Source organism: Adiantum capillus-veneris, unplaced genomic scaffold (genome assembly GCF_014529385.1).
Source record: "Adiantum capillus-veneris isolate H3 unplaced genomic scaffold, ASM1452938v2 Hic_scaffold_325, whole genome shotgun sequence".
Lineage (NCBI taxonomy): Eukaryota > Viridiplantae > Streptophyta > Polypodiopsida > Polypodiales > Pteridaceae > Adiantum > Adiantum capillus-veneris.
This window is the reverse complement of record NW_028221436.1, coordinates 3,750,515-3,777,816: the sequence shown is the minus strand read 5'-3', so window position 1 is coordinate 3,777,816 and position 27,302 is coordinate 3,750,515. Positions and strand designations below refer to the sequence as shown.

The 27,302-nt window shown below is 40.7% G+C and overlaps 1 protein-coding gene across 1 annotated transcript in view; it reads left to right on the top strand.

Annotated features, from left to right (window-relative positions):
- The window catches only part of LOC147417107 (uncharacterized), an 81,778-nt gene that overhangs the window by 49,950 nt on the left and 4,526 nt on the right, over positions 1 to 27,302 (top strand). The window contains exons 5-11 of the mRNA XM_086507801.1: positions 21,457 to 21,568; positions 21,675 to 21,897; positions 23,045 to 23,208; positions 23,732 to 23,989; positions 24,157 to 24,252; positions 24,452 to 24,604; positions 27,185 to 27,255. Of these exons, the coding sequence (XP_086363927.1) occupies positions 21,457 to 21,568; positions 21,675 to 21,897; positions 23,045 to 23,208; positions 23,732 to 23,989; positions 24,157 to 24,252; positions 24,452 to 24,604; positions 27,185 to 27,255 (1,077 nt within the window). The remainder of the gene's footprint in view (positions 1 to 21,456; positions 21,569 to 21,674; positions 21,898 to 23,044; positions 23,209 to 23,731; positions 23,990 to 24,156; positions 24,253 to 24,451; positions 24,605 to 27,184; positions 27,256 to 27,302) is intronic.

Sequence of the window (27,302 nt, the reverse complement as noted above, 5' to 3'; positions counted from 1 at the left end):
TGCTTTGTTTGAAGGTCTACCACACCTCTTGAAATTAGGATCCCATGTAAGGTCCACCTTTTGTCAAGCTATGCATTTAATGAGACTAAAACTAAGTAAATTGCCAGTACTTTAATAAACCTTTCCAATCTCATAACGATTTTGTCTCTAAGCCTGCCACCACCACATGTCTAAATCTATTGCTCTAATAATTACTTATGCTAGTTCTCAAAGTCCAAACATAAGCTCCCTTCTAGCAAGGTTAGTTAAATTTAGGCTCCAGCACCTGTCTAAGCTAGGTTCAATTTATGAAGCATCACCATTAACCATGCTACGATCTAATGTATCATATCAAGGGGTATTGATAAAAGGTCCAAAACTTATTGAGTTCAAGCTCTTAAGTAATTAAGTCTTTGTGAGTATTAAATGTTATAGTTTTAGTCTACAGATCCACCATTCAAAAACTCAAGTAATTTACTATTTACATTCAAACCTCGAATGCTTGAGATAAAAAATACAAACTCAATCATACTATATAAAAAAATCTAACTATAAAGTATCGAAATCAAATCAGTAACAAGAAACACTCTAACATGCACAAGAAACTCAAAACATACGTGTCTCCATTTCCAAAAGTCCTCCATTGACAGGAGGTGTTGTTGTTTGTTCTTCTTCTCTTTGTGGAGAGCACTCCTCTGTAACAGGCACAATGTCGCCTGATTGCGAAGTGGATTGTTGAAGTCCAGCCCATTTTTTCTATATCTTCATGAGACTTAACAAAGTCTAGCAGCATGGTCTCCACGCTTTTTGCCTTCCTCCACACTATCAATTAAGCAGATAACTTCTTTTTTCTGTTGTATTGCTTCTTGTGCAACCAAGGAGCCATCACCAAAAACATCAACAAGCTTGCGGTCTTCAAAACAATATGTACGAATGTAGTGCTTGACCAAAGCTCTTTTTTGGCCTCCAAATATTGCAAATCTGACATATCGCTATCTGCTACTTGAAGAAGAGAACAATCAATTGGCATGGGATGTTCCTCTGATCTTCTTCTCAGGTCTTCAAATGCATTGCCTTGTCCACAAGAAGGCAATAACTGTTAGGAATTGAATTGCTCCTTTGCAAGGAGCTGATGGAAAGTGATGCAATGCACCACAACAATGGTAGCTCAGATTATCTCCCATGGCGTGAAAGGCACATTGCAATTTTGTGAAGTTAGTGAAATCCACAAATGCAAGAAAGACAAATCCAGGATCTGTTGACCCTCCAGCAATAGCCAAGATCCCATCCAAAGCATTGTTAAATGTCTCCTCACTCCACTTCAAATTGCCTCCAACGTTTTTTGTCATATCTAAAACACATAAGCCAATAGGCACTTTATTATTGAAGTGGCGCATCAAGTAGAGATTGCCTTCCATTTGTAGGCTCACCACATATATTTGACCATGGCAAATCTCTAGGCTCTTTTTCCTCCTTTTGAAGGTGAATTGCCCATGCATGTATTTTTATTGCTCCATCTGGAAAAGCCATTTTCTTTGTTCCACGCGTCAAAACTAGATCTGATCCATTCCTCGCATAGCATAGCTAAAATTGTTTTTAAACAACATCATGATGTTATACATTTTGACCACCTCCTCCCAGTCTTACATGGTGAAGACTCATTCAAATTGTTGAAGCCTTCAAGAAGTGCATCTTGAATCAATTTGTCTTGCTTCAACTGCTTGATTCGATCATACATGTCAGTTGCATCACCATCCTTTGCACTCTTTGACAGAAAATCTTCTCATCTCTAATCTCTTCTTGAATAGTCTTTACCTCTGATTCTCAAGGCCACAAAGGTATCTAAATACAGTTGTTGGGGGTTTCTTATTCTCCTCTTCTAGCGTTTCAATGATTTTTATCCAGCAATCATAAATTAAATCAGAGTACGTGACCATGTGTGCTTGTTTAGCAATCCAACTTGCTGCTGCACTCATTCTTGCCAATCGAAGAAAAGCCTAAAAATAAATAGAGAATAATTAAACTATTGAGCAAGATTTGTTAATTAAACACTATCAAAAAGACAAAGAAAATAACTTACATCCCATCCGGCACGAGATGCATGTCCCTCGGCAATTCCACTTGCTGCCTTTGGTGGTCGTCCTGAGAAGATCCATTGACTCCGTAAATGTCTCAATATTTGGCTGTAAGGTTGCTTGACATACAATGCCTGAGCCTCCTCATTTGCAATGGCAGATATAGCAGTTGCAACAAATGGAGGAGCATTCACAACAATATGCGAGCCTTTCTAAATTTATACACGCTAATCAGTCTTTCAAAGATCTCTTTGTTGTTTTGTTCATTGTGAAGCAAAACTTTTTGCAGCATAGATTGAATGCTGCCCATCAAGAATCCAATAATGATAATCTTTATTTTTTGCTCCTCTACCTCTTCTACTGCCAAAGGAGTCCCCTTCTTTGATTTTGCATTTCGAACAGGCATCAAATATGCACATGCTGCAGGCTTGGTCGTACTCCGTGAAAATCCAAATAACACACTTTCAGCGTGTTTTTTATCCATAATACATGCATTATAGTGATCAGGAGCAAGCCAACAATTTTGAATAGGGATATCAAATTCCCTATATTGGAAAGGAAAATAATTTATGTACTTATTCATTCCACCTGTATCTTTTTCTTGTCCTTTCATGGCCTCAGCTTCTAAACATCTGGATCCACAATTCTCATCTTTGACATTGAACCCTCTGTTGATGAGGATGCCAAAGATGCCTTGTCTACATCCAAAATGGAACTAGTTCACTTAGCTTCTACTTTCTGCACTTTTGCTTGCTTCTTTGTGGATGGTGGTCGTGAAGCTTTCACCTTTTTTCGTTGTAGTGTGGCAATGATGGAGCTTTGAATTTGATCTGCTGTGATATTTGGATTTGATTCTGCAAACTTCCATCCTCGAGAAAACATTGTCTCTTCTTTGTTTCTAACATGCGCTCCAATGCATATGCTCCTGGAGATAGTTGAAATTCTAGATTCATTGGAACTAGAATGTCAATGCATTCCACCTCTGGATGACTATCAACTACAGAGACAGATGCTTCCACAACTTGTCCAACATCTTCAAACAAGTTGTCATTCTCCTTTTTGGCAATAAATAGATGCACCTTATGAAATTGTGCACCCTCTATACCATGTATGTCCAAATACCATTTCCTAAGATCATTGCAAGTATAGTCAACTGAGACAGCAACCCTTGCAACCTGTTTTTTTGGAGCCATCTTTCCTGAAACAAAAAAAACCAAATGTTATTTTAACATATACTTTTTTGTAATGGATTAAGTTTGTGTGAATACAAGTTCCACCACTTGTTCAAGCTAGATCTAAGCAGTATACATAGTGATCATTTAAGCTAGTAAACTAAGGGAAGGGAGAAGTAAGGTCCACCACTTGTCCAAGCTCAGCTCTAGACAACATGGAGAGATTCGAGGTCTACTAATTGTCTAATATAGGCTAACTATATTGAAACATAGAGAGAAGCAAAGGTCCACCACTTGTCCAATCTAGGGTCCATTGAAACATGGAGAGAAGGATGCTCCACCATTTGTCCAAAATAGGCTCCATTGAAACATGAAGAGAAGCAAGATGCACCATGTCTTTGAGATGCTAGGCTCCATTGAAATACCTTAAACCCATGATATTTTGTATATGTGGGGTTTAAATTCAAGGTCCACCACTTGTCCAACCTATTATCCCTAGTAGCATGAGTGGTTCGGTCTCAAGATTCACCACTTTTCCACTCTATGTCATTATATTAAGAAGATCTGGGTGTTAAGGTCCACCACTTGTCCAACCTATAAGGCTATATCTTAAATGGTATTATTTACCACCACTTGGAATGCACATGATGGGTTTTACATAGGGGTTTGGTTCCAAGGTCCACCACTTGTCCAAGCTAACTCTATTGAAACATAGAGAGAATCAAAGGTCCACCACTTGTCCAAGCTAGGCTCCATTGAAACATGGAGAGAAGGATGCTCCACCATTTGTCCAAGACAGGTTTGATTGAAACATGAAGAGAAGCAAGTTGCACCATGTCTCCAAAATGCTAGGCTCCATTGAAATATCTTAAACCCATGATATTTCGTACATGGGGGTTTACATTCAAGGTCCACCACTTGTCCAACCTATTATCACTAGTAGCATGAGTGGTTTGATGTCAAGATTCACCACTTTTCCACTCTATGTCATTATATTAAGAAGATCTGGGTGTTAAGGTCCACCACTTGTCCAACCTATAAGGCTATATCTTAAAGGGTATTCTTTCTCACCACTTGGAATGACCATGATAGGTTTTAGATGGGGGTTTGGTTCCAAGTTCCACCACTTGTCCAAGCTAACTCTATTGAAACATAGAGAGAAGCAAAGGTCCACCACTTGTGTAAGCTAGGGTCCATTGAAACATGGAGAGAAGGATGCTCCACCATTTGTCCAAGATAAGCTCCATTGAAACATGAAGAGAAGCAAGCTGCACCATGTCTCCAAGATGCTAAGATCCATTGAAATACCTTAAACCCACGATATTTTGTACATGGGGAGTTTACATTCAAGGTCCACCACTTGTCCAACCTATTATCTCTAGTAGCATGAGTGGTTTGGTCTCAAGATTCACCACTTTTCCACTCTATGTCATTACGTTAAGAAGATCGGGTGTTAAGGTCGACCACTTGTCCAACCTATAAGGGTATATCTTAAAGGGTATTCTTTCTCACCACTTGAAATGTCCATGATATGTTTTACATGGGGGTTTGGCTCCAAGGTCCACCACTTGTCCAAGCTAACTCTATTGAAACATAGAGAGAACAAAGTCCACCACTTGTCCAAGCTAAGCTCCATTGAAACATGGAGAGAAGGATCCTCTACCATTTGTCAAAGCTAACTCTATTGAAACATGGGGGGTTTACATTCAAGGTCCACCACTTGTCCAACCTATTAACGCTAGTAGCATGAGCGGTTTGGTCTCAAGATTCACCACTTTTTCACTCTATGTCATTATATTAAGAATATTTGGGTGTTAAGGTCCACCACTTGTCCAACCTATTGATAGCCGTTTTTTCAGCTCTTTGTAATTGCCACAGTGAGTTACCTCACCCTACCAAAATCACCCAAACACTGTGGCTATCCCTACCATTTCACTGTACATAGGCGTGCGTGAGTCACGGAACTTTTTCCATATCTTCTTAAAAACCCTCAGCTAGCTAGTCACTGGGCTAGGTGAGCCAAAAAATAATAATAATAATAATAATAATAAATAAATAAATAAAAGTATATTATGGCCTCTTTGTGTGTAAATATTTCATTGTATATATGGCCTAAATATAGGGATTTTTTATAATTATTTTGGCATTTTATTTAAATATTTCTACTTAGGTGTGTGTTTTATTAAACCTATGTACACCTTCTTTCATCCTCTTACACACATAATTATATATATATATATATATATATATTATTTTATTTTATTTTTGCCAATATGTACATACTCTAACCTCATATTTTTCCTTTATACAAATCACTCTCACATTTTCACCCTCACCCTCGTGAAAACAAAGAATTGATTTCTACTCATTGGTTACTTTTATTATATTATTTACTTGCATACATTTTCCTCTTTCACCAAAAATAATTCAAGGAGGGACCATATCATATGATTCCAATATCTTTCCATATCCATAACTCCTCCATATTTTTATTATTATTTTTACTCATTATTCTAACACCATGTGCTCATTGAGCTAAAGTCCATGAATAGTCCATACACTAGTCCCACCATGTATATATTTCTTATTTCACCAATAATCCTCCTCCATGCATGGGTCAAGGGAAACTTGAATGCTTTGTATTATAATATGACAAAGGAGGGGCTCACTCTTGGATGCATTGTACAAATTCAACAAAGGAGGGGCCACTAAAAGACTTTTGCAGGCATAAAAAACAGGCTTTTTGGTGAAATTTTGGCACCTATCTCCACTCTGAATTTGGAGCGGTGGTAAAAAGAAAAAATATAGCCCCACGCCCTGAATAATCACCCCAAATTTTTTCATGATTTTTGGAGCTAGCTACCAGCTGTGAGCTATGATTTTTTTAGTGGACCCCACTTTTCCCATGCTATGCAGCCACACTCTCTCTTCCACTTTATCATTTTCCTCTTTCACACACACTTCTCCACTCATCATCCCCATCTCTCTCACCACTCCTCTCTGCACACTACTCACCTTCTCCTCAACCTTGAAGAATAAGAGAAACCATGGTGAACTCATACCTCCCACACACAATTCCATTCCAAAATTGACCACCTAGTCTCATTTTTTCCTCCTCCAAATTACCCATATCTATCAAAAAACCACAAAATTCAGCCTCTTCTCTTAAAAGACAGCATCATGGTGGTTGATTACTCAGCTTCAATTACCTTGTCTCTCAAGGAAGGTCAAGAGTGGAGAAAAAATGTACCGTCAAAGCTAGTGGACCGTCAACAAGCGTCAAAATTGGCCCTACTCAAGACACTTGGAGCATCAACCTTGTAAGAAATCCACCTTTTCTTACCTCTTAAGAGTTTTTTCTTCCTTATTTGTATCCTACATGGATACTCCCATTGTAAATATCCAATTCCATTTGTAAATTAATACTAACTCTACTAACACTAACCCACTATGAAAAGTCCTATCACCTCCATTTCTCTCCTCTCTCTTTCCCCACCAACTTCTTGATAATTCCAAGCAAAAGAAATTAGATAAATTGCTGAAAATCTAACCCAACCATGGTTAGAGGAGTAACCCTAGCCTTCAAAATTGCTATAAAAGGAGGGTGTAGCTAGCATAAAAGGGGGGAGCCATAAGCAAGAGCACTATGCTATAGCTTGAGAAGCCAAGCTCAACCTCTCTAGAAGGAGCTCTTGAGTGGAAGCTCATTGTCTTATGCATGTGCATGTGTTGTAATAGGGGATTAGCAAGGGAAATCTATGCCATTGTAAGAGAGAGAGTGATCATTCAATTGAGAGTAGGAAATCTATCATTTCTCCTACTAGTGTAAGCCCAACATTCGCTGAATCAAGGAGGGTGGATTTGGACTAAGCTTGGATACTTTGTCTCCCTTCCAACGTGAAGTAATGGACAACAATGATGCGTAAGTGTCTTGGTGTTTTTTTTGTTAAGTTCTTGATAGCTTGTCTCTGGTGTTGTCATCAATCTAGCCATAAATCCCACATACTGTAAGAGGGCGACAGGGTGGAGAGGACTCCCCTGGCCTTAAGACAGTGATTGGGGTGGCTTTTCTTGTGATGTGTTGTGGTGAAATTTACGCAAGCTATGTTGAACAAGTACTAATCTCACTTTGATTTGTCATGACAGATTTGTAAGAAGGTATTAATGCAACAAGCACCCCCTCCCCCTTTCTCTCTCTTTCTTAAATATATAGTTGTGTTTGCTTGATCATTGCCGATACGTTTCAAAGCAGCCCGAGCACTATCTCTCTCTCTCTCTCTCTCTCTCTCTCTCTCTCTCTCTCTCTCTCTCTCTCTCTCTCTCTCTCTCTCTCTCTCTGTGTTTTTAGTGTGTGAGAGTATTCCATTGGTGTTAGGGTTAGTGTAAATTCCTTGCTTGTTTGTGGGTTGCTCTAACGATTCTCCTCTTTTGCGTCCTAGTTCGCTCTTAAACTAGGTGGTGCCCCTTGTGTAGTTGGGATTTGGCGTGGGTTTGTTTGTTTTGGTTTGTGTTGTGTTGTGCCCCAGCCCCATTGAGCAGCACGGGAGCCTTGAAGGGTGTCTAGAGGCCACTCTTCTTGTTGCCCGCCCCGGACCGCCTCAAATTGGTGCCCCCACTGAGGACGGCTTGTGTATTTTTGTGTAGAATCAACCTTTAGCATAGTCAAGTAGTTTGCATGAATCACGAAGCTTTGTATGATCCCTTCATTCCCATTGCAAGGCAAAAGGTACACATAATTGTTAGTACTAAGTTGCAATTTCAACGTGTCATTCGTAGAATTTTAGGTCCTCTTAGGTTGGCCGAGATAAACGCTTCAGTAAATCCTTTTATTTTGCCTCTCATTAGGTACGACCTTAGTTTGGACGTCTATATTTTTGTTTTGTTTTAAGCATTAGGACATGCATAGGCCATGGATAATGGCCCAGGAATAGAGGTTTTTCCCTTTCATTTTACTCCACACATTAGAATAAACGTTGCAATTAGTAGAAAGATCCATTTTCAACAACGAATGGTGTTCATGTTTGGTGCCCAAAGAGCAGGAGAAATTCTTGCATCACCAAACCCTGTCATTCTACCTCTCATCAACTACCACACTTCTTTTGATGTACATGTGTTCATTTTATTTTAAAATGAAGTGCAGCCCGGCAAAGTAGTGTGTATGTTTGTTTTTTCTTTGTCCAAGTTGTTACAAGAAACAAAAAAACGATCATTTGTTCTAACTGGGAATGTGTGTGCAGTGAAAGTTCAATCCTTAGAGATCTAGCTCTATTACCAATTGAGTTGCAGGAGCAAGTAGTAAGGCGTCTCCCTCATAACAAGAGGGTGGTGAAGTTAAGACGGAAGGTCCTACGCGTGGATTCCATTTTCCTCTTGTTGTTGGGCACTAAGGAAGACCGCGCATTCATCCAACTAGTGTGTGCCCTAAGATTGGTAAATAGAGTGAAATTTGGCGTTTGGCGAGTGCATTTCACCATTGAGGAAGACTCTTCAGGAAACTTGCGGCCAGAGTTCATGCTTCATAGACTCACATTTGGTGAATTTTTCCCTCATTTGCGTCTTATTAATAGTCTTCCTTTCGCTTTCAACAAAGGAGATAGGGAGCTATTCAGAGCTTGTCTTAATAAAGAGAGCATAGAGAAGATTGCAAATTTGTATAAATTCTCATCCTTCTCTACTTTCTATGACACTTTGTTCATAGAGACATTGTAAATCTCTTTATGCTTTTGAATGATTTAACCATAATCCTAAGGAGTTTTTGTCCAGGAATTTTGTAGCACAAGTGGAGTCTTTAAATCTTGCAAACTTGATTGGACTTGATGAGGATGTTCTTTATGAAATTGTGAGAAGGTTGCCTCACTCCGACTGTGTGGAACTCGAAGGAAAGGAGCTCCTAGTCAATTGCTACTTTCTCACGGCCTTCGACGAGCATGAAGATCTAGTTTTTATACAAACCGCTTGTGCATTGGGAATTGTAGAGCAAGTGCAATTTATCACTTGGGACGTGGTTGCTCTTTTGGATCCAGAAAATGAAGTTCTAGAGATTTCTGTTTATCGCCTTAGCTTTGAAGAATTTCAACCCTTCTTAGAGCTCATCAATAGTCTACCCTTTTGTTTTGATCAAACAAATCGAGACCTTATTGAAGCTTGGATAGCTGAAGAAGAAAACCTAGAGTGGTATTTTCTCACTTCTTCATTTGCAGGCGAGTGGTTCTAGATCTCTATTGTATCCCTTATTGTAACTCGTGTTGTAATCTTTCATAATAATGGAGAGCCAACGCCAAATGTCTGGATATCCTCTTTTCTTTGGAGAGCCTGGAGAGGATGCAGAATTATTTTTAGCAAATTTCAAGATGTCTTGCCGTATCAAGAGGATAGTAACCGATCAAGAACGTGTAGAAATGTTTGAGGTGGTCCTTAGGAAAGATGCTAGTACTTGGTTTGACTCTTTGCCTGAGGAAGTTAAGGGGAATTACACAGAAGTTTTGAATCGTTTTAAGAGATACTTCTTTGATCCCCAAAACACTCAAAACTATGGCAAGACATTGTTTCTCATAAGCAAAAAGACTTAGATGACTACTACTTGTACAAGCAAGAGTTTCTACGTCTTTGGGCTCTATGGATACGAAATGTTGCTAACCCTGGTGATGGTGCAGAATTTTTAAAGAAGGAGAGGTTCATAGCCGGACTCTTTCCTGACCTTAAGGTAAAAGTTGAGGCGGGTGCACCTGCTACTTTTGATGCAGCTGAAACTAGGGCTGCTGAGAAGTATAGGAAACTCAAGTGCTTAAGGGGAGAGGTTCCAATAGAAGGTCTTAGACCCAAAGGTAAGTCACAAGCATCAACATCGAGGGAGCTTCCTGAGGTAACGGCGGAAGTATTGAGAAGTTAAACGAATCTTTAAGCAGCCTGTCAATTCACCTTGCACAAGCTGTAGGTCCAAAGGGACAAGCAAAGAAGTCTGAAGAGCGAGATCCACGACCTAGGAGAGTCTTGCAATGTTGGAATTGCGGAGAGTCTGGACATGGGATGTATAATTGTCCTTGGCCCCGTGGGGAGCCAGGGAGGCCTAACTTGAATTACCCAGTGATGAATGCAGGTGAAGGAACTGGTCAACAACCAAGGCTTCTACAAAGGCCAAATGGACCAAGACCACCTCCACAAGGGGTAGAAGGAGTTCCACCTTTGCCAGATCCAAATGTGCATGTGGTAGAGGTGACAAATTCAAATGAGGTTGACATGGAAGCCAATGGAATTAAGCGTGGCCGAGGAAAAGGTAAAGAGAAAGAAGGAGTCACATCACAGAGTGACCATGGACAAGGCAAGAAGGCAAAGGAAACCAAGGAAACCAAGAGGACTCGACGTCGTATCAACCTCCAAGACTTCCCTCTTGGACATGGTATGGCTCCGTACAACTTGTTGGAAGACATGAGAGGTAAGGGTCCTGATATTTCATGGCCTCAATTTCTTGCATTATGTCCACAAGTTAGGAGGGATTTAACAAGGGCAGTTAGCACTAGGAGAAAGGTAAAAGAGAGTGTGCCTGTTGTAAAAATTGCACAAGCTGAAATGAATGAGGACATTACACCGGTGCTAGACTGTTACATCAAAGGGAGATTGGTTAGGAAAGGTCTAGTGGATGGGGGTGCACAAATTTGCATCATGACAGAGGGACTCATGCAAAAACTAGGCATGCACATCCATGAGACACCTGAAATTAGGGTCAAGATGGCAAACAATAGCAAGGCTAGGTGCGTAGGCATTTGTAAAAAATTTTTGTGGAGGCCTTTGGCATTAAGAAGGCAGTGGATTTCTATGTCATGTCTACCAAGGGAAATGGTTACCCATTTATCCTAGGAAGACCATGGCTAATGAAAATGCGAGCTTTGCAGGATTGGGAGAGTGGAAAGCTAATTTGCAGGAATGACAATCACAAGAAGGTTGTCTTTGACATGAAGGAGCAACGCCAAGAGGAGCTCCATGAAGAATCATCTCAAAGTGAGACGGAAGAAGGTTGGACCGATAGCACTTCAGAAGAAGAAAGTAGCGGCAGCATTACTGAAGAGGAGTCTTCCATCGAAGTCATGGGGGTAAGGTTTAAGCCAAGCAACCAAGAGACCTCTTGTCAAGGCTTGGAGGAGGTAGGTCCTCAAGAGAACGAAGGTGATCAAGATGAAGGGATGCTGGAAGGTATGCTATCAACAACACTTACAAAGGATGAAAGAGAGGAGTTCAAATGTGTGCTAAGGAAGTTTCCTAGGCTTTTTGCTAAAGACTACACCGATGTGCGTGGAGTAGATGCTGTTCAACACAAAATTGAGTTGAAGCCAGAGGCCACACCTAAGGCTCAGAAGCTACGAAGGCTAGGAGTCATCAAGGAGCAGGCTTTACTCAAGGAGGTAAGAAAGCTTCTAGCAGCAGGTTCATTTATCCAGTGGAGAATTCAGAGTGGGTCTCTCCTGTTGTTGTCACTCCTAAGAAGAACGGCAAGTGGAGGGTGTGTGTGGATTACCGTCCCCTCAATGAGGCAACAAAGAGAGATCACTTTCCCCTCCCATTCCAGGATGAGATACTAAATGAGGTAGCTGGTCATGAGAAGTACACTGTGTGCGATGGTTACTCAGGTTACTTTCAAATAGGGATTGCACTGGAGGATCAATTGAAAACAACCTTTATCACTCCTTGGGGTTGTTATGCTTTTAGAGTCATGCCATTTGGTCTGACAAATGCTCCTGCAACATTCCAACGTTTCATGAATATGGTGTTTCAAGCATTCTTTGGAAAGTCAATTAGGGTGTTCATTGATGATTTCTGTATTTATAGCTCAAAATCATTGCATCTACAAAGGGTAGAAGAAGGTTTAAAGAAGCTCTACGACATGGGAGGTCAACTCAACCCCGACAAGTGCCATATAGGTGAGGATGAAGTAATCTTGCTTGGTCATAAAGTTTCTTACAAAGGCATTGAAGTGGATCCTTCGAAGGCAAAGGCTCTTATTGAGCTACCATCACCCAAGAGTCTTAAGGAGGTCATCTCATTCATTCAAAAGGTGAAGTATATGTCACGCTTCATTCACTTAGCCTCGGAGTTACTTCACCCTTTGCAAAAGTTGACACAACAAGTAGAATTTGCATGGTCTGATGAGCTTGAAGAGTACTTTTGTAACATTAAAGTCATTTTGTCAGAGCTACCAACACTCATGCCTCCTTGTTGGGAGTACACATTCTTTGTTAGCTCTAGTGCTGGGAAAGAAACAATTGGTGCTGTGTTGCTACAACAAGATCCCCACAGTACAAGGATGCGACCCATCTACTTTGCTAGTAGGGTCATGAATGCTTTGGAGAGAGACTACACAGAAGCAGAACTCATGATGCTTTCTCTCATGTTTGCGGTGAGAAAGTTTAGATCCTACCTGCTACCAAAACCTTTTGTAATTCTCACTGCAGAAAATTTGTTCCCTTGGGTGTCATCTCAAATGAATCTTAGTACTAGGATCTCAAAGTGGATTATGGAGTTGCAAGAGTTTCAATACTCTTTCAAGGTAGAAGATAGTGTGCGTGCACAATTGGCAGGGATTCTCACTTATAGGGTGCACGAAAAGGAGATTAAGGTGCCTGAAGTAAAGACCCTACCATTGCCACCACCAAAAGTATTCCTAATGCTTTTACTTTGTTCTTTGATGGAGCTTTTCGTCGAGCCACAGGAAAAGCAGGGGGAGGGCTAGTGTTGCTCAACCCAAGTGGAGAGGTGGTCATGAAAGAGAAGTTCAATCTACCAAGTTCAGCTAGCAACAATGAAGCAGAATATGACACTCTACTTCATGGTTTGAAGATGTGCATTGGCCAAGGGATACAACGCCTCATGGTAAAGGGAGATGCACTTCTCATTGTTAAACAGATTTTAGGCATTTGGGCATGCAAGAATGAGAGCTTACGGACAAAAGTTCATGCCATTCGTAGATTGTTTAATCAATTTGAAGAAGTGCAACTATATCATATTCCTAGGAAACAGAATGAAGATGCTGATTTACTTGCACAACAAGCCGTTGCATGTGTAAAGAAAGAAGTGCAGGTCATCATGGTGGCGGCTGCTGTGAAGCAACCGAGGTACCAGGGATTGGAGTCATTGGCTCCCATCATTGGCTACATTTTGGAGGGTGAGTTTCCACCAGACTTCACAAAAGCTCAGAAGAGGAGACTCATGAAGAAGGCAAGCGTATATCTCTTCCTAGAAGGCTCCCTCTATCAAAGAGGGAAGGATCAAGTGTGCAGACGAGTACCAACTATCAAGGAAATTCCAGCCATTCTAAAAGGTTTGCATGAAGAGGCATGTGGTGGTCATTTTGCCCAAGAATTAACTGTGAAGAAGATTTTGCTTTCGGGGTATGTTTGGCCAAGTTTGCATGTGGATGTTCAACATTGGTGTAAAAGCTGTCACACTTGTCAGATAAATGGAAATAGAAGGTTGGTGCATGGCCCGAGGCAAATAGTGCTTGCAAATGGACCCTTTGAAAAGTGGGGCATTGATGCTATGGGTCCTCTGCCTAGGACAAAAAATGGTAAACTCTACATTCTAGTGGCTGTAGACTATATGACTAGGTGGGTGGAAGCACAAAGTGTGGCAAAGGTAAATGAGAAGACAGTGAGCAAATTCGTCTACACTCACATTTGTTGTAGATTTGGCACACCTTTGGAGATTGTTTCTGATAATGGTCCAGGGTTTAGAAAAGGATTGCTCACAGAAGTTTGTGAAGAGCTTCACATTCTACATCGTCATAGCACACCATACTACCCACAGTCAAATGGTTTGGTGGAGAAGGCTAATGGTGTCATTGCAGGAATCATTAGAAAGATGGTGCAAAACAAGACAAAATTATGGGATGACTTCTTGGATGGTGCCTTGTGGGCGTATCGAACCACATATAGGGAAGCCACGGAGTTCACACCATTTCACTTGGTCTATGGTCAAGAGGCTTTACAGCAGCCAATTGAGCTAAACATTCCAACAATGCGACTTCATGGCAAATCAGCACAAGATGATCAAGAGGTATGGATGGATCGACTTCTTACGTTAGTGGAGCTTGAGTGGAAAAGAGAAGCAGCATACGAGTGCTACAAGAGGAAAGCCACACAAGCGAAAGAAACGCACGACAAGAAACTGAAGGACAAAGGCATCAAGGAAGGAGAGCTTGTGCTAAGGTATGACAATCGACTTGACAATCGTTTTGATGCCAAGTTTGAAACTAGATGGCAAGGGCCATACATAGTCAAGAAGGCTTTCAATTCTAGTTACTATCAGCTTATGGACTTGAATGGTAAAGAGCACTCCAGGAAGGTAAACGGGTATCGCTTGAAGCCCTATTTGAGTCGCCTTCTACCAAAGGATCTACCAAAGATCTGTCCAAAGGCCGCTGTCTCATGTAAGTATTGTTACATGAAGCATGAGTGTAACTCCAGCCAAAATTCTGAGGGGCCAAACAATGAAGATCTCGTCAAGGACTCTGAAGCACTCTCTTTGGAAAAGATGCTCTATGATGGTACATGAATATACCATCATCCAGGGGGAGGGCTAATGATAGCCGTTTTTTCGGCTCTTTGTAATTGCCACAGTGAGTTACCTCACCCTACCAAAATCACCCAAACACTGTGGCTATCCCTACCATTTCACTGTACATAGGCGTGCGTGAGTCACGGGACTTTTCCCATATCTTCTTAAAAACCCTCAGCTAGCTAGTCACTGGGCTAGGTGAGCCAAAAAAATAATAAAAATAAAATAAATAAAAAAATAAAGTATATTATGGCCTCTTTGTGTGTAAATATTTCATTGTATATATGGCCTAAATATAGGGATTTTTTATAATTATTTTGGTATTTTATTTAAATATTTCTACTTAGTGTGTGTTTTATTAAACCTATGTACACCTCTTTCATCCTCTTACACCATAATTATATATATATATTTTATATTATTTTATTTTATTTGCCAATATGTACATACTCTAACCTCATATTTTTCCTTTATACAAATCACTCCCACATTTTCACCCTCACCCTCGTGAAAACAAAAAATTGATTTCTACTCATTGGTTACTTTTATTATATTATTTACTTGCATACATTTTCCTCTTTCACCCAAAATAATTCAAGGAGGGACCATATCATATGATTCCAATATCTTTCCATATCCATAACTCCTCCATATTTTTATTATTATTTTTACTCATTATTCTAACACCATGTGCTCATTGAGCTAAAGTCCATGAATAGTCCATACACTAGTCCCACCATGTATATATTTCTTATTTCACCAATAATCCTCCTCCATGCATGGGTCAAGGGAAACTTGAATGCTTTGTATTATAATATGACAAAGGAGGGGCTCACTCTTGGATGCATTGTACAAATTCAACAAAGGAGGGGCCACTAAAAGAACTTTTGCAGGCATAAAAAACAGGCTTTTTGGTGAGAATTTTGGCACCTATCTCCACTCCGAATTTGGAGCGGTGGTAAAAGAAAAATGTAGCCCACGCTCTGAATAATCACCCCAAATTTTTTCATGATTTTTGGAGCTACCAGCTGTGAGCTATGATTTTTTAGTGGACCCCAGTTTTCCCATGCTATGCAGCCACACTCTCTCTTCCACTTTATCATTTTCCTCTTTCACACACACTTCTCCACTCATCATCCCCATCTCTCTCACCACTCCTCTCTGCACACTACTCACCTTCTCCTCAACCTTGAAGAATAAGAGAAACCATGGTGAACTCATACCTCCCACACACAATTCCATTCCAAAATTGACCACCTAGTCTCATTTTTCCTCCTCCAAATTACCCATATCTATCAAAAAACCACAAAATTCAGCCTCTTCTCTTAAAAGACAGCATCATGGTGGTTGATTACTCAGCTTCAATTACCTTGTCTCTCAAGGAAGGTCAAGAGTGGAGAAAAAATGTACCGTCAAAGCTAGTGGACCGTCAACAAGCGTCAAAATTGGCCCTACTCAAGACACTTGGAGCATCAACCTTGTAAGAAATCCACCTTTTCTTACCTCTTAAGAGTTTTTCTTCCTTATTTGTATCCTACATGGATACTCCCATTGTAAATATCCAATTCCATTTGTAAATTAATACTAACTCTACTAACACTAACCCACTATGAAAAGTCCTATCACCTCCATTTCTCTCCTCTCTCTTTCCCCACCAACTTCTTGATAATTCCAAGCAAAAGAAATTAGATAAATTGCTGAAAATCTAACCCAACCATGGTTAGAGGAGTAACCCTAGCCTTCAAAATTGCTATAAAAGGAGGGTGTAGCTAGCATAAAAGGGGGGGAGCCATAAGCAAGAGCACTATGCTATAGCTTGAGAAGCCAAGCTCAACCTCTCTAGAAGGAGCTCTTGAGTGGAAGCTCATTGTCTTATGCATGTGCATGTGTTGTAATAGGGGATTAGCAAGGGAAATCTATGCCATTGTAAGAGAGAGAGTGATCATTCAATTGAGAGTAGGAAATCTATCATCATTTCTCCTACTAGTGTAAGCCCAACATTCGCTGAATCAAGGAGGGTGGATTTGGACTAAGCTTGGATACTTTGTCTCCCTTCCAACGTGAAGTAATGGACAACAATGATGTGTAAGTGTCTTGGTGTTTTTTTTGTTAAGTTCTTGATAGCTTGTCTCTGGTGTTGTCATCAATCTAGCCATAAATCCCACATACTGTAAGAGGGCGACAGGGTGGAGAGGACTCCCTGGCCTTAAGACAGTGATTGGGGTGGCTTTTCTTGTGATGTGTTGTGGTGAAATTTACGCAAGCTATGTTGAACAAGTACTAATCTCACTTTGATTTGTCATGACAGATTTGTAAGAAGGTATTAATGCAACAAGCACCCCCCCCCCCTTTCTCTCTCTTTCTTAAATATATAGTTGTGTTTGCTTGATCATTGCCGATACGTTTCAAAGCAGCCCGAGCACTATCTCTCTCTCTCTCTCTCTCTCTCTCTCTCTCTCTCTCTCTCTCTCTCTCTCTCTCTCTCTCTCTCTCTCTCTCTCTATCTGTGTAGTGTGAGTATATCCATTGGTGTTAGGGTTAGTGTAAATTCCTTGCTTGTTTGTGGGTTGCTCTAACGATTCTCCTCTTTTGCGTCCTAGTTCGCTCTTAAACTAGGTGGTGCCCCTTGTGTAGTTGGGATTTGGCGGTGGGTTTGTGTTTTTTGGTTTGTGTTGTGTTGTGCCCCAGCCCCATTGAGCAGCACGGGAGCCTTGAAGGGTGTCTAGAGGCCACTCTTCTTGTTGCCCGCCCCGCCGACCGCCTCAATTTTCGTGCCCCCACTGAGACGGATTGTGAATTTTTTGTGGTAGAATCAACCTTTAGCATAGTCAAGTAGTTTGCATGAATCACGAAGCATTTGTATGATCCCCTTCATACCCAAAGCAGGCAAAAGGTACACATAATGTTAGTACTAAGTTCAATATCAACGTGTCATTCGTAGAATTTTAGGTCCTCTTAGTGGCCCGAGAAAACGATTCAGTAAATCCTTTTATTTTGCCTCTCATTAGGTACACCTTAGTTTGGACGTCTTATTTTTGTTTTGTTTTAAAGCATTTAGGACATGCATAGGCCATGGATATGGCCCAGGAATAGAGGTTTTTCCCTTTCATTTTACTCCACATATTAGAATAAACGATGCAATTAGTAGAAAGATCCAATTTCCACAACGAATGGGTGTTCATGTTTTGGTGCCCAAAGAGCAGGAGAAATTCTTGCATCACCAAACCCTGTCATTTCTACCTCTCATCAACTACCACACTTCTTTTGATGTACATGGTTCATTTTATTTTAAAATGAAGTGCAGCCCGGCAAAGTAGTGTGTATGTTCTTCTTTTTTCTTTGTCCAAGTTGTTACATACAAAAGAAACAAAAAAACGATCATTTATTCTAACTGGGAATGTGTGTTCATGAAAGTTTCAATCCTTAGAGATCTAGCTCTATTACCAATTGAGTGCAGGAGCAAGTAGTAAGGCGTCTCCCTCATAACAAGAGGGTGGTGAAGTTAAGACGGACGGTCCTACGCGTGGATTCCATTTTCCTCTTGTTGTTGGGCCAATAAGGAGACCACGCATTCATCCAACTAGTGTGTGCCCTAAGATTGGTAAATAGAGTGAAATTTGGCATTTGTGAGTGCATTTCACCATTGAGGAAAGACTCTTCAGGAAACTTGCGGCCAAAGTTCATGCTTCATAGACTCACATTTGGTGAATTTTTTCCCTCATTTGCGTCTTAATTAATAGTCCTTCCTTTCGCTTTCAATCAAAGGAGATAGGGAGCTATTCAGAGCTTGTCTTAATAAGAGAGCATAGAGAAGATTGCAATTTGTATAAATTCTACATACCCTTTCTCTACTTTCTATGACCCTTTGTTCATAGAGACATAGTAAACCTCTTTATGCTTTTGAATGAATTAACCATATCCTAAGGAGGGAGATTTGTCCATGAAGTTTGTAGACAAGTGGAGTCTTTAAATCTTGCAAACTTATTGACTTGATGAGATGTCTTTAATGAAATTGTGAGAAGGTTTTGCCCTCACTCTCCGACTGTGTGGTAACTCGAAGGAAAGGAGCTTCCTAGTCAATTGCTACTTTCTCACGGCCTTCGACACGAGCATGAAGATCTAGTGTTTTAATACAAACCGCCTTGCGCAGATGGGAATTGGAGAGCAAGAGCATTTATCACTTGGGACGTGGTTGCTCTTTGGATCCAGACAATAAAGTTCTAGAGAGCTCTGGAGGTCGCCTGAGCTTTGGAGACATTTCAACCCTTCGAGAGCTCATCAAGAGTCAATCCCTTTGTTCCGACCAACAAATCGACGGAGGTTGCATCAGAGCTTGATAGACTGGAGCAGCAATCCTGGAGTCAGGCTATTGACTGGACTTGATGAGATCGCAGCGAGTGGATCTTGGATCTTTATTGCTATGTGATTTAGCTATCCCACCTTCGCTTAGATCAACCTAGCTGTTTCAGATTCCATAGCATTTTATTCTGTCATTTTATTTTGTCATTTTTTGTACTTTGACTTTGTATCAGATCCACATCACTGTGTCCTCGGTCTCTCACATTCTCTTTGGACGTCTTCCATTTCATCTCTCTCTCTCTCTCTCTCTCTCTCTCTCTCTCTCTCTCTCTCTCTCTCCTCTCTCTCTCTCTCTCTCTCTCTCTCTCTCCACAAGTGCAATTTCAGGATGTGTTCACAAGTGCAGTTTCAGGAACCACGAACAAAACTTTGGCTCTTTGATACTGTGGTGGCTTCACCTATGCTTTATGGGGTCCAGATTTGGGGACCATCTGTGGATGAGGATAATTGGAAGTCAATGGAGAGACCTTTGGTATCTATGATTTCCCGAATGATTAGAGCCAAGGCCTCCGTACCACACGCGATTACCCGAGCGGAACTAGCTGCCCTCCGATAGAAATTGAAGCTCTTACCAGATCAATGTTCTTTATACATGGTTTATGGGATACAAATAATTGCCGATATACTAGATTGGCCCTCGAATCCTCTCGACAATTAGCAATGAAAGGAGATACATCATGCTGGTATGCGCAACTGTCCTCGTGGTTTCAGAGACACGGGTTCAGTATGGAAAGGTTACCCCCCTTCCAATACTCTCTTGAGGCTCCATCACTGGCAATCACACGAACGGAGATTAATAAAATCATCCGCCAAGGTCTTATACAGTTGGACACTAAGAGGACATGGGTAGACCCTACACAAGAATTGGGCACGAAGATGGCCGACTACAAAGAAAACTTCCTACAGCTATCTGAAGATGGTTTTGTGATTCGCCCGAGCTACATGGATACCCACCTGTCTCATGGTTTGAGATGTGCTATTGGTCAGATTCGTACATCCTCACACCAGCTGGAAATTGAATTTGGCAGATTTAGGGGAATCCCACCTGAGAGCAGAATTTGCAAGTTATGCGGAATGGAGCCGGAGACAGAATTACACTACATATGTCATTGCACCGTATACTATGAGATACGTGGGTGTTTCCATTGCCTATTTAAAGAAGGCTTTGGACCTCTAGATAGAGTCATGCAATACCAAGATCAAAGGTGCTTAGGCCTGTACCTATTGGAACTACATCGGCACAGGGATAATCTAATGAGAAGACAAAGAGCACTACAGCCTCAGAGGCAGATCACAGATTTCTTCGGATCGAGAGAAGCAGGAATGGAAGGAGAAGCAAGAGGCCAGCAGCGAGCACAAAGGAGTACCCGCATTCATACCAAAGGCACCCTCATTGACAGGGCGATTGAGCTTAGGAAATCGAGACGACCACGACCGAGATGCAGAAGCACACTTCACCGGAGGAGACTACAACATAGGATTAGAAGCATTCTAGCCAGACACCCAGAATGCTCCTAAGAAGTTTATGTAATACTTTGTATTTAGTTTTGCGCATTTATTTTCACACTTTCACACTTTTCAGACATTGTAACAGATTCACCACTTTTGTATCAGTTTGGTCTCATAGGTCACTCTGGCCTTTTGAAGACGTTAATATAACATTTCATTTCATTTCTCTCTCTCTCTCTCTCTCTCTCTCTCTCTCTCTCTCTCTCTCTCTCTCTCTCTCTCTCTCTCTCTCTCTCTCTCTGTTGTTAGGTTATTTTGTTACTCTGACTTTGTATCAGATCCACCACTTTGTAACTTTCGGGTCTCATAGGTCATTGTGGCCTTTTGAAGACGTTAATATAACATTTCATTTCATTTCATTTCTCTTTCAGTTCAGTTGTTGAAGTGCTAAAAGTCTGTTCAGTCTATTCTTTTCCGTTGGCACGTGGTGCCCGTCCCGTGACAGTAAGGATAGGGGCTTTATATCTAAGTCTAGTTCTTATTTGGCTGAGAATGGCCTGTTTTGGGCTGAAAACTTGGATCTACATGCTGATCCAACCTTTTTACACTGATTTTAAGAGGCTATCATTGGTGAGACCAGGTGATGTGTTCTTTTGATTCAATAACTGTTGTCTAGTCTCAAGTATTTGCTGCATTTATGTCCGTAGCAGTGCATGCTTTTGGACGCCGTTAAAAAAACAATTTGCTGACTTGTCTCCTGAAAATAAAGCTTTTCTGATTTATAATCCAAGAGAGCTCATTGATGTGTTGGGCTGATTCATAATCTTAGTGAGGCTTATTGATGTTTTGGGCTTACCTTTTGAAGTCATTGGTTTCAGATACTGTTTTCTGGCAACAAGGAGTCTTTGAACCCAGGAAAAATCTATATTCGACTGCATAACTACTCAGAATCAGTGCTAGCTTTAAAGCACTTGAAGGCAGCTTATGTTGGTTGGTTACATGTGCTCTTTGGAAGGTTTTCTTTCTTAGGTTTTATATTTTAATTGAACTTGAAAAAAATAAAATAAAATGCTAAATATGTCTGACAAATTGACAGGGAGATTGATTTCTGTACGGGGTACTGTTGTTCGGATGAGTGTGGTCAAGCCTTTAGTTGTGGAAATGCGTTTCTCATGTTTAAAATGTGGCCATGCCATGGAAAAACAGTTTCTAGATGGTCGTTATTCACCACCAGCATCATGTGGAATGCATGGATGCAAGAGCAAAACTTTTCAGCCGAATAGAACCCTTGTGAAAACCATCAATTTTCAGAAATTGAGGTAAAGTAGTCTAAATGCTTGAAAATTTTGATTTAACTTTTTGTGGATAAGGATGACCATTTATACTTTCTGGACACCCATTTATGCAAATGTCGAAATACAAGTCTGCACCTTAGCCGTTTCATCAATCCTGAAGTTTTTGTACCAAATGGAGAAAAGAAAATTAAAAGTGTTCCTCATAGCTCTCATAGACCAGTACATACTACACCTTGAAGAGTGGTGGTCTGGTCTTCAAGTGATATGATACCTAATCATGAGGTTTTCTATTAGGGAAGACATTGCTAAACAATGCAATGAGAAGGTGAGTTTTATTGAAAATGTTATGGGATGCCAGATGTGTACATTCCTAGTAAGGTCATTGTGTTGTCCTATTGCTACCAGCAGAAGTCCCTTTTGGGAGAGAAATTGTTGTATATCAATCTTCCTTGGTCCAAAAAAGTTCTTTATCGATTTTGAAAACATAAGTTGCATCAATCCTTGATACATATGTCCTTGGCTTGAATCTTTGACACATTGAACAACCATCTGATCAAAACTGCTTACAATCCATGCAATTTGTGCTGGAGTCCAGTGTTGTTAACGTGTTTTGTACGCGTTCGAAACTTACAAAGCGTTTCAAAACGTTTCTGGCGTATGAAAGCCGTTTGGATGTGTAGTGCTCTTTGTCTCTTGCATAAGATGGCATAGGTGATAGGCCCTCTAGGTTTAATGTACGTTGTTAGGATGTACGAAATGATCTCGTAAGGTCTCATATTTTTCCCAAACTCCTCTCTAGGTGATATTCAAGTCTGCTCCATATCCAGCCAAACAAATGTCATCTGATGAAGATGCGCAATTGAGAAATAGTCACAGAGAGACTACGGCTACCTACAAATTGACCACTTGAACTTATTTGGCTGAATGACTCGTGTAGCATCATTGAAAGCTAGGATACTTTATGTGCGCAAGGAGGCACCATATTATAGCATGATTTCTCGTTTCTTTTTTTGTGATTATGTGGGTCTCTGTGTTTCTTGTTTTTGGAGGTTTGCTTCTGGTTCTTTTATCAGGGGTTTTTGGCTTCATTTTAATAGTGAAGGACTACATTATTCCAGTAGCAACTTGTACGTTTTGATTTGCTACATATCATGTCATTCATCTTGTGTAGGATCCAAGAGCTATCGGAGGCTCATGGTCATGAGGAAGGACGCATGCCGAGGACTGTGGAGTGTGAATTGACAAATGATCTTGTGGATGTTTGTGTACCAGGGGATGTAGTAACGGTTTGTGGTTTAGTGAAGGCTATCAATACTGACATGGATGTTGGAGGGGGTAAGTGCAAAGTACATGCATCCTGTACAGGTGGTAAAAGTTGGGTTAATAATGTCAAATTTGTCACATTTTTTGTTCTCTCTGGGAAACACCTTATTATAGGAATCTGTTTTCATGTTTGTTGTCTTTACTTTTTCTTTTTTGGTGCTGGCGCGGCAGGGGGGTGGGGGGGGGAGCTGGGTGGTTGGGTTGTTTAAGATCTTAACAGATTCAATCTTTAAAAGAAGGGGTTATTTTGCAGTAATTGATAAGTGACTGAGTTCGTCTTTTTGAAGAAGCAGATGTATTCCAGCTGCCAAATTATATATAGACTTCTGCTCAATGCAAAATCTGTACTTTGCTTAGGCTGGCACTCCAGTCCATTGTGAATGCTTTGCCAGATGGTAGTCTTGATGCCGTTACCTGCATCAAGTGTTGCATTTAACTCATTGGGTTCATGATTGATCGTGCTTTGTATCTGCATTGATACAAGTGTCCTTGAAGCCTTTTAGTGTTATGGACATGACTGTCTGTACTCATGCAGGAAAGCACAAAACAAAGGGTCAGAGTCTTTTTTACTTGTATTTGGAAGCTATCTCGGTAGTAAACTCAAAAAATCAGAGCACAGCTACAGAGGACCATGAGAATGATGTGAGGGCTGCGGCTCCACCAAATGCCAGAACTTTTAGTCCACGCGATTTGGAGTTCATTGTGAGATTTGCTACAGAGCATGGTCCTGACCTGTTTCGACAAATTTTACATTCAATATGCCCATCAATCTATGGACACGAACTTGTAAAAGGTGCTTGACCAGGTCAAAATTTCTTCGTTGTGAATTACCTTAGTTTGTTAAGGCTCTATGACATTTTATTATCACTTGGCTCACACATTCTTATGAATTGAAGTGTTTTGGAATGTGGCTTTGTATTGTAGGAATGTAACATGTTTTAGGGTTTTTGTTGGGTGCAGCTGGTTTAACATTGGCTTTATTTGGAGGTGTACAGAAGTATGTACTTGATCAAAACAAAGTCCCTGTAAGGGGGGACATTCATGTTTTAATAGTAGGTGAGCCGATTAACCTTGCAATCTTATCATGTATATATTGTATAGTTGATCCAACAAGATTAATAATGTATCTAATGTATAGTAATGTATCTAATGTATAATAATGTATCTAATGTATATTTGATCCAACAAGATTAATAATGTATCTAATGTATATTTGATCCAACAAGATTAATAATGTCAGCTCTTAAATGTTAAGGGGATCCGGGTCTTGGGAAAAGTCAACTTTTGCAAGCTGCCGCTGGAGTTGCACCTCGTGGAATTTATGTGTGCGGGAATACCACCACCACAGCAGGACTGACAGTGGCAGTTGTCAAGGATGCTATTACGGGTGATTATGTATTTGAGGCAGGTAAAATATCAGTACTTATGCTACTTTGCTACATAGAATTGGGTATTGATCACGTGAATTGTTAGATAGACTTGGGTAGTGATTACATGAAGGGCATATACAACATTCTGTATGTTTGCAAGATGTGATTGGACTATTTTTCTTCTTGTATCAAGGCACATTCCCCTCTGATGACTGTGCTTGGATCAGTGCTGTGTTTGAACATGTTGTATGGTGCTGCCAGCTTCATTTCTTTAATCCTGAAGTTGCTCATGCACCTCTTACATGACCTGAAATTATTATGGTGGTTTAAAGAATTGAATGCCATAAACCTTGAAATAATGGAGACTGCTGCTTTCTCTAAATGCTCCAGATTTTCAGCCCTTGTGATGCTCTCAAGGGTTCACAGCAGTACCTAACTTTTCAGAATAATAAACAGCACCTGAGAAGGAGAAGATTTGGTCATTGACTACTGAGGAGAAGGTCCACTGCATCCAAGATTCCAAGCCCATGTATAGAAATGAAATGAAATGTTATATTAACGTCTTCAAAAGGCCATAGTGACCTATGAGACCAGAAAGTTACAAGGTGGTGGATCTGATACAAAGTCAGAGTAACAAAATAACCTAATCAACAGTACAAAACAAAGATATATATTATGGGATTCTAGATAGCTGCAGACAAGATGGCTATACGAAATACATTGCAGGATATGTATAATATAAAAGAATATTGGAGACTATGGGAAGTGCGCATGGACTGATTGACTTAGATGGATAGTCACAATGGCTAGGGTCTGGTGCATTTACATGTTACAAGGCAGGAGATGCTAGTACAGCGGACTACCTGTGGGTTCTCCTACATAACTCCGCTAATCTCTGGGTGACTGATTGGTGTGGCAGCTGATTATGCATATTGTAAGTAGGTATGGGTCAGATAGAAAGGCTATCCTCACCTAGCTCTCGGTATCCTGAGTATCACTTTACATGCAGACTTGTCAAGTATATTGCGATGTAATGTGTGATGGTTTGATCACACTAGACCTCGATGGCTCTCTACAGGAACTTATAAACAGTCTGACAGGGGTGGTACATATAGGGTACTTTCCCACATCCAGCGGGGCATCAAGGGACTCTTCCTCATTAATGAGTCTCTTGGCAGGCCAAAGGCTTCTACAGTTAATGGATAGAGTGCAGGGCACATGTCGACAACGGCATAAGGTGGGAAAACTCGAAGAACATTGAGGCTATGATGAAGTCTTTGATTCACCTCTTTGAGCATTGTGGATGGCAAAGTGTATGAGACCATGGATCGGTTGATTGAGAAGCTGAAGGGTTGTGTCCGCGATAGGTGACTTGTGTGTGAAAGGTTAGACTGCCTACTACTCTACATGGTTGATCTAGACTCTCAAGGAACAAGCAAGAGAAGGACAATAAGGTGAGCAATAGCTTTTGAATGGTCTTAGATAGTTTGGTGCTGCATATAGTGATCTTTTGCAAAGTCAAGAGGCTAGCTTTGCGAGAGAAGTAGCACCTGTGGGATACCGGGAGGTTGGATCTGCGCTTTGGTGGGATGCAAACGGTCCTTAGTTGCAGCAGTTGACTATCTGCATCCTCTTATAGGCAGTTGCTTGAAGCAACTTTGGTGAGTGCACAGTTGCATTGCCTTGAGGAGGAGGAACTCCCTTGCAGTGCAACTTGCAAATGATATGGCGTCATTGCAATTTATAGACGATTGACAAGGAGAGGCCAAAGAAAGCAAGTTCTATTTCTGCATGGGACTAGGCTCAGCAATATCTGTTTGTCATTGGATTGATATTTGAATTTTGGTAAGGCTGAGCTGGGCCCGAGGCTTGACCCCAGAGGAGTTCACTGATTTAGCTTCACTCTTAGTCAGGCACCTTACCCACTATTGGGCCCTTTTCATTTGGGATTCTGACAGTTTGTCTTTAGTATCTAGATTCTACACTCTCCTCCCATTTCTTAACTTGGCATTTTGTTATGCTGCCATTATATACTTGCTCTGACTAGGAGAATGTGCAAGGTGGAAAGGTACATAGTGTACGGTAGGGAGTACGTAAGGTATATACTTTTGCATAGAGAAAATGTTAAGGTACGTATCAGTATGTACTATTTTCTTAAAAACTTGAAATGTAGATAGATTCTTCACAAACCTGTTGGTTATGTATCGATTACACAGTGTGTGCAATGAACCAACTTCATGGATTAGCACTATAGATTGAACACTAGATAAGACCCTTAAATAATTACACGGTACCCTCGTAGTCACGCCTTGAACACTCTCTGCAATAGCAGGTTGCTCTCTATAATAAACCAAAGAATGGCTGCAGGCGATTCCAAAATGTGAGGCGTACACATGCCATGCTGAAGATCAGGATTAAAAAAGCAAAAGGGTTCCGTATGGACGTACTGTGCCGTCCGGATCCATACTCATGTATGGATGCATATGCAACCCTGGGAACGTGTTGATGAAATTTTTTTTGTTGATGTGTCTGAGTTGTGGGCTTTACAAACCCATGGAATTTCCACAATATAAGGACTTGCTATCTTGAACCTTGTAAGTGAATTGCTTCAATAACAGGTGCTATGGTTCTTGCTGATCGTGGCATTTGTTGCATTGATGAGTTTGACAAAATGTCTGCTGAACACCAGGTTATTCCAACTTCTTCTATCACCTCTAGGCGCTTTTATTGGCCTTC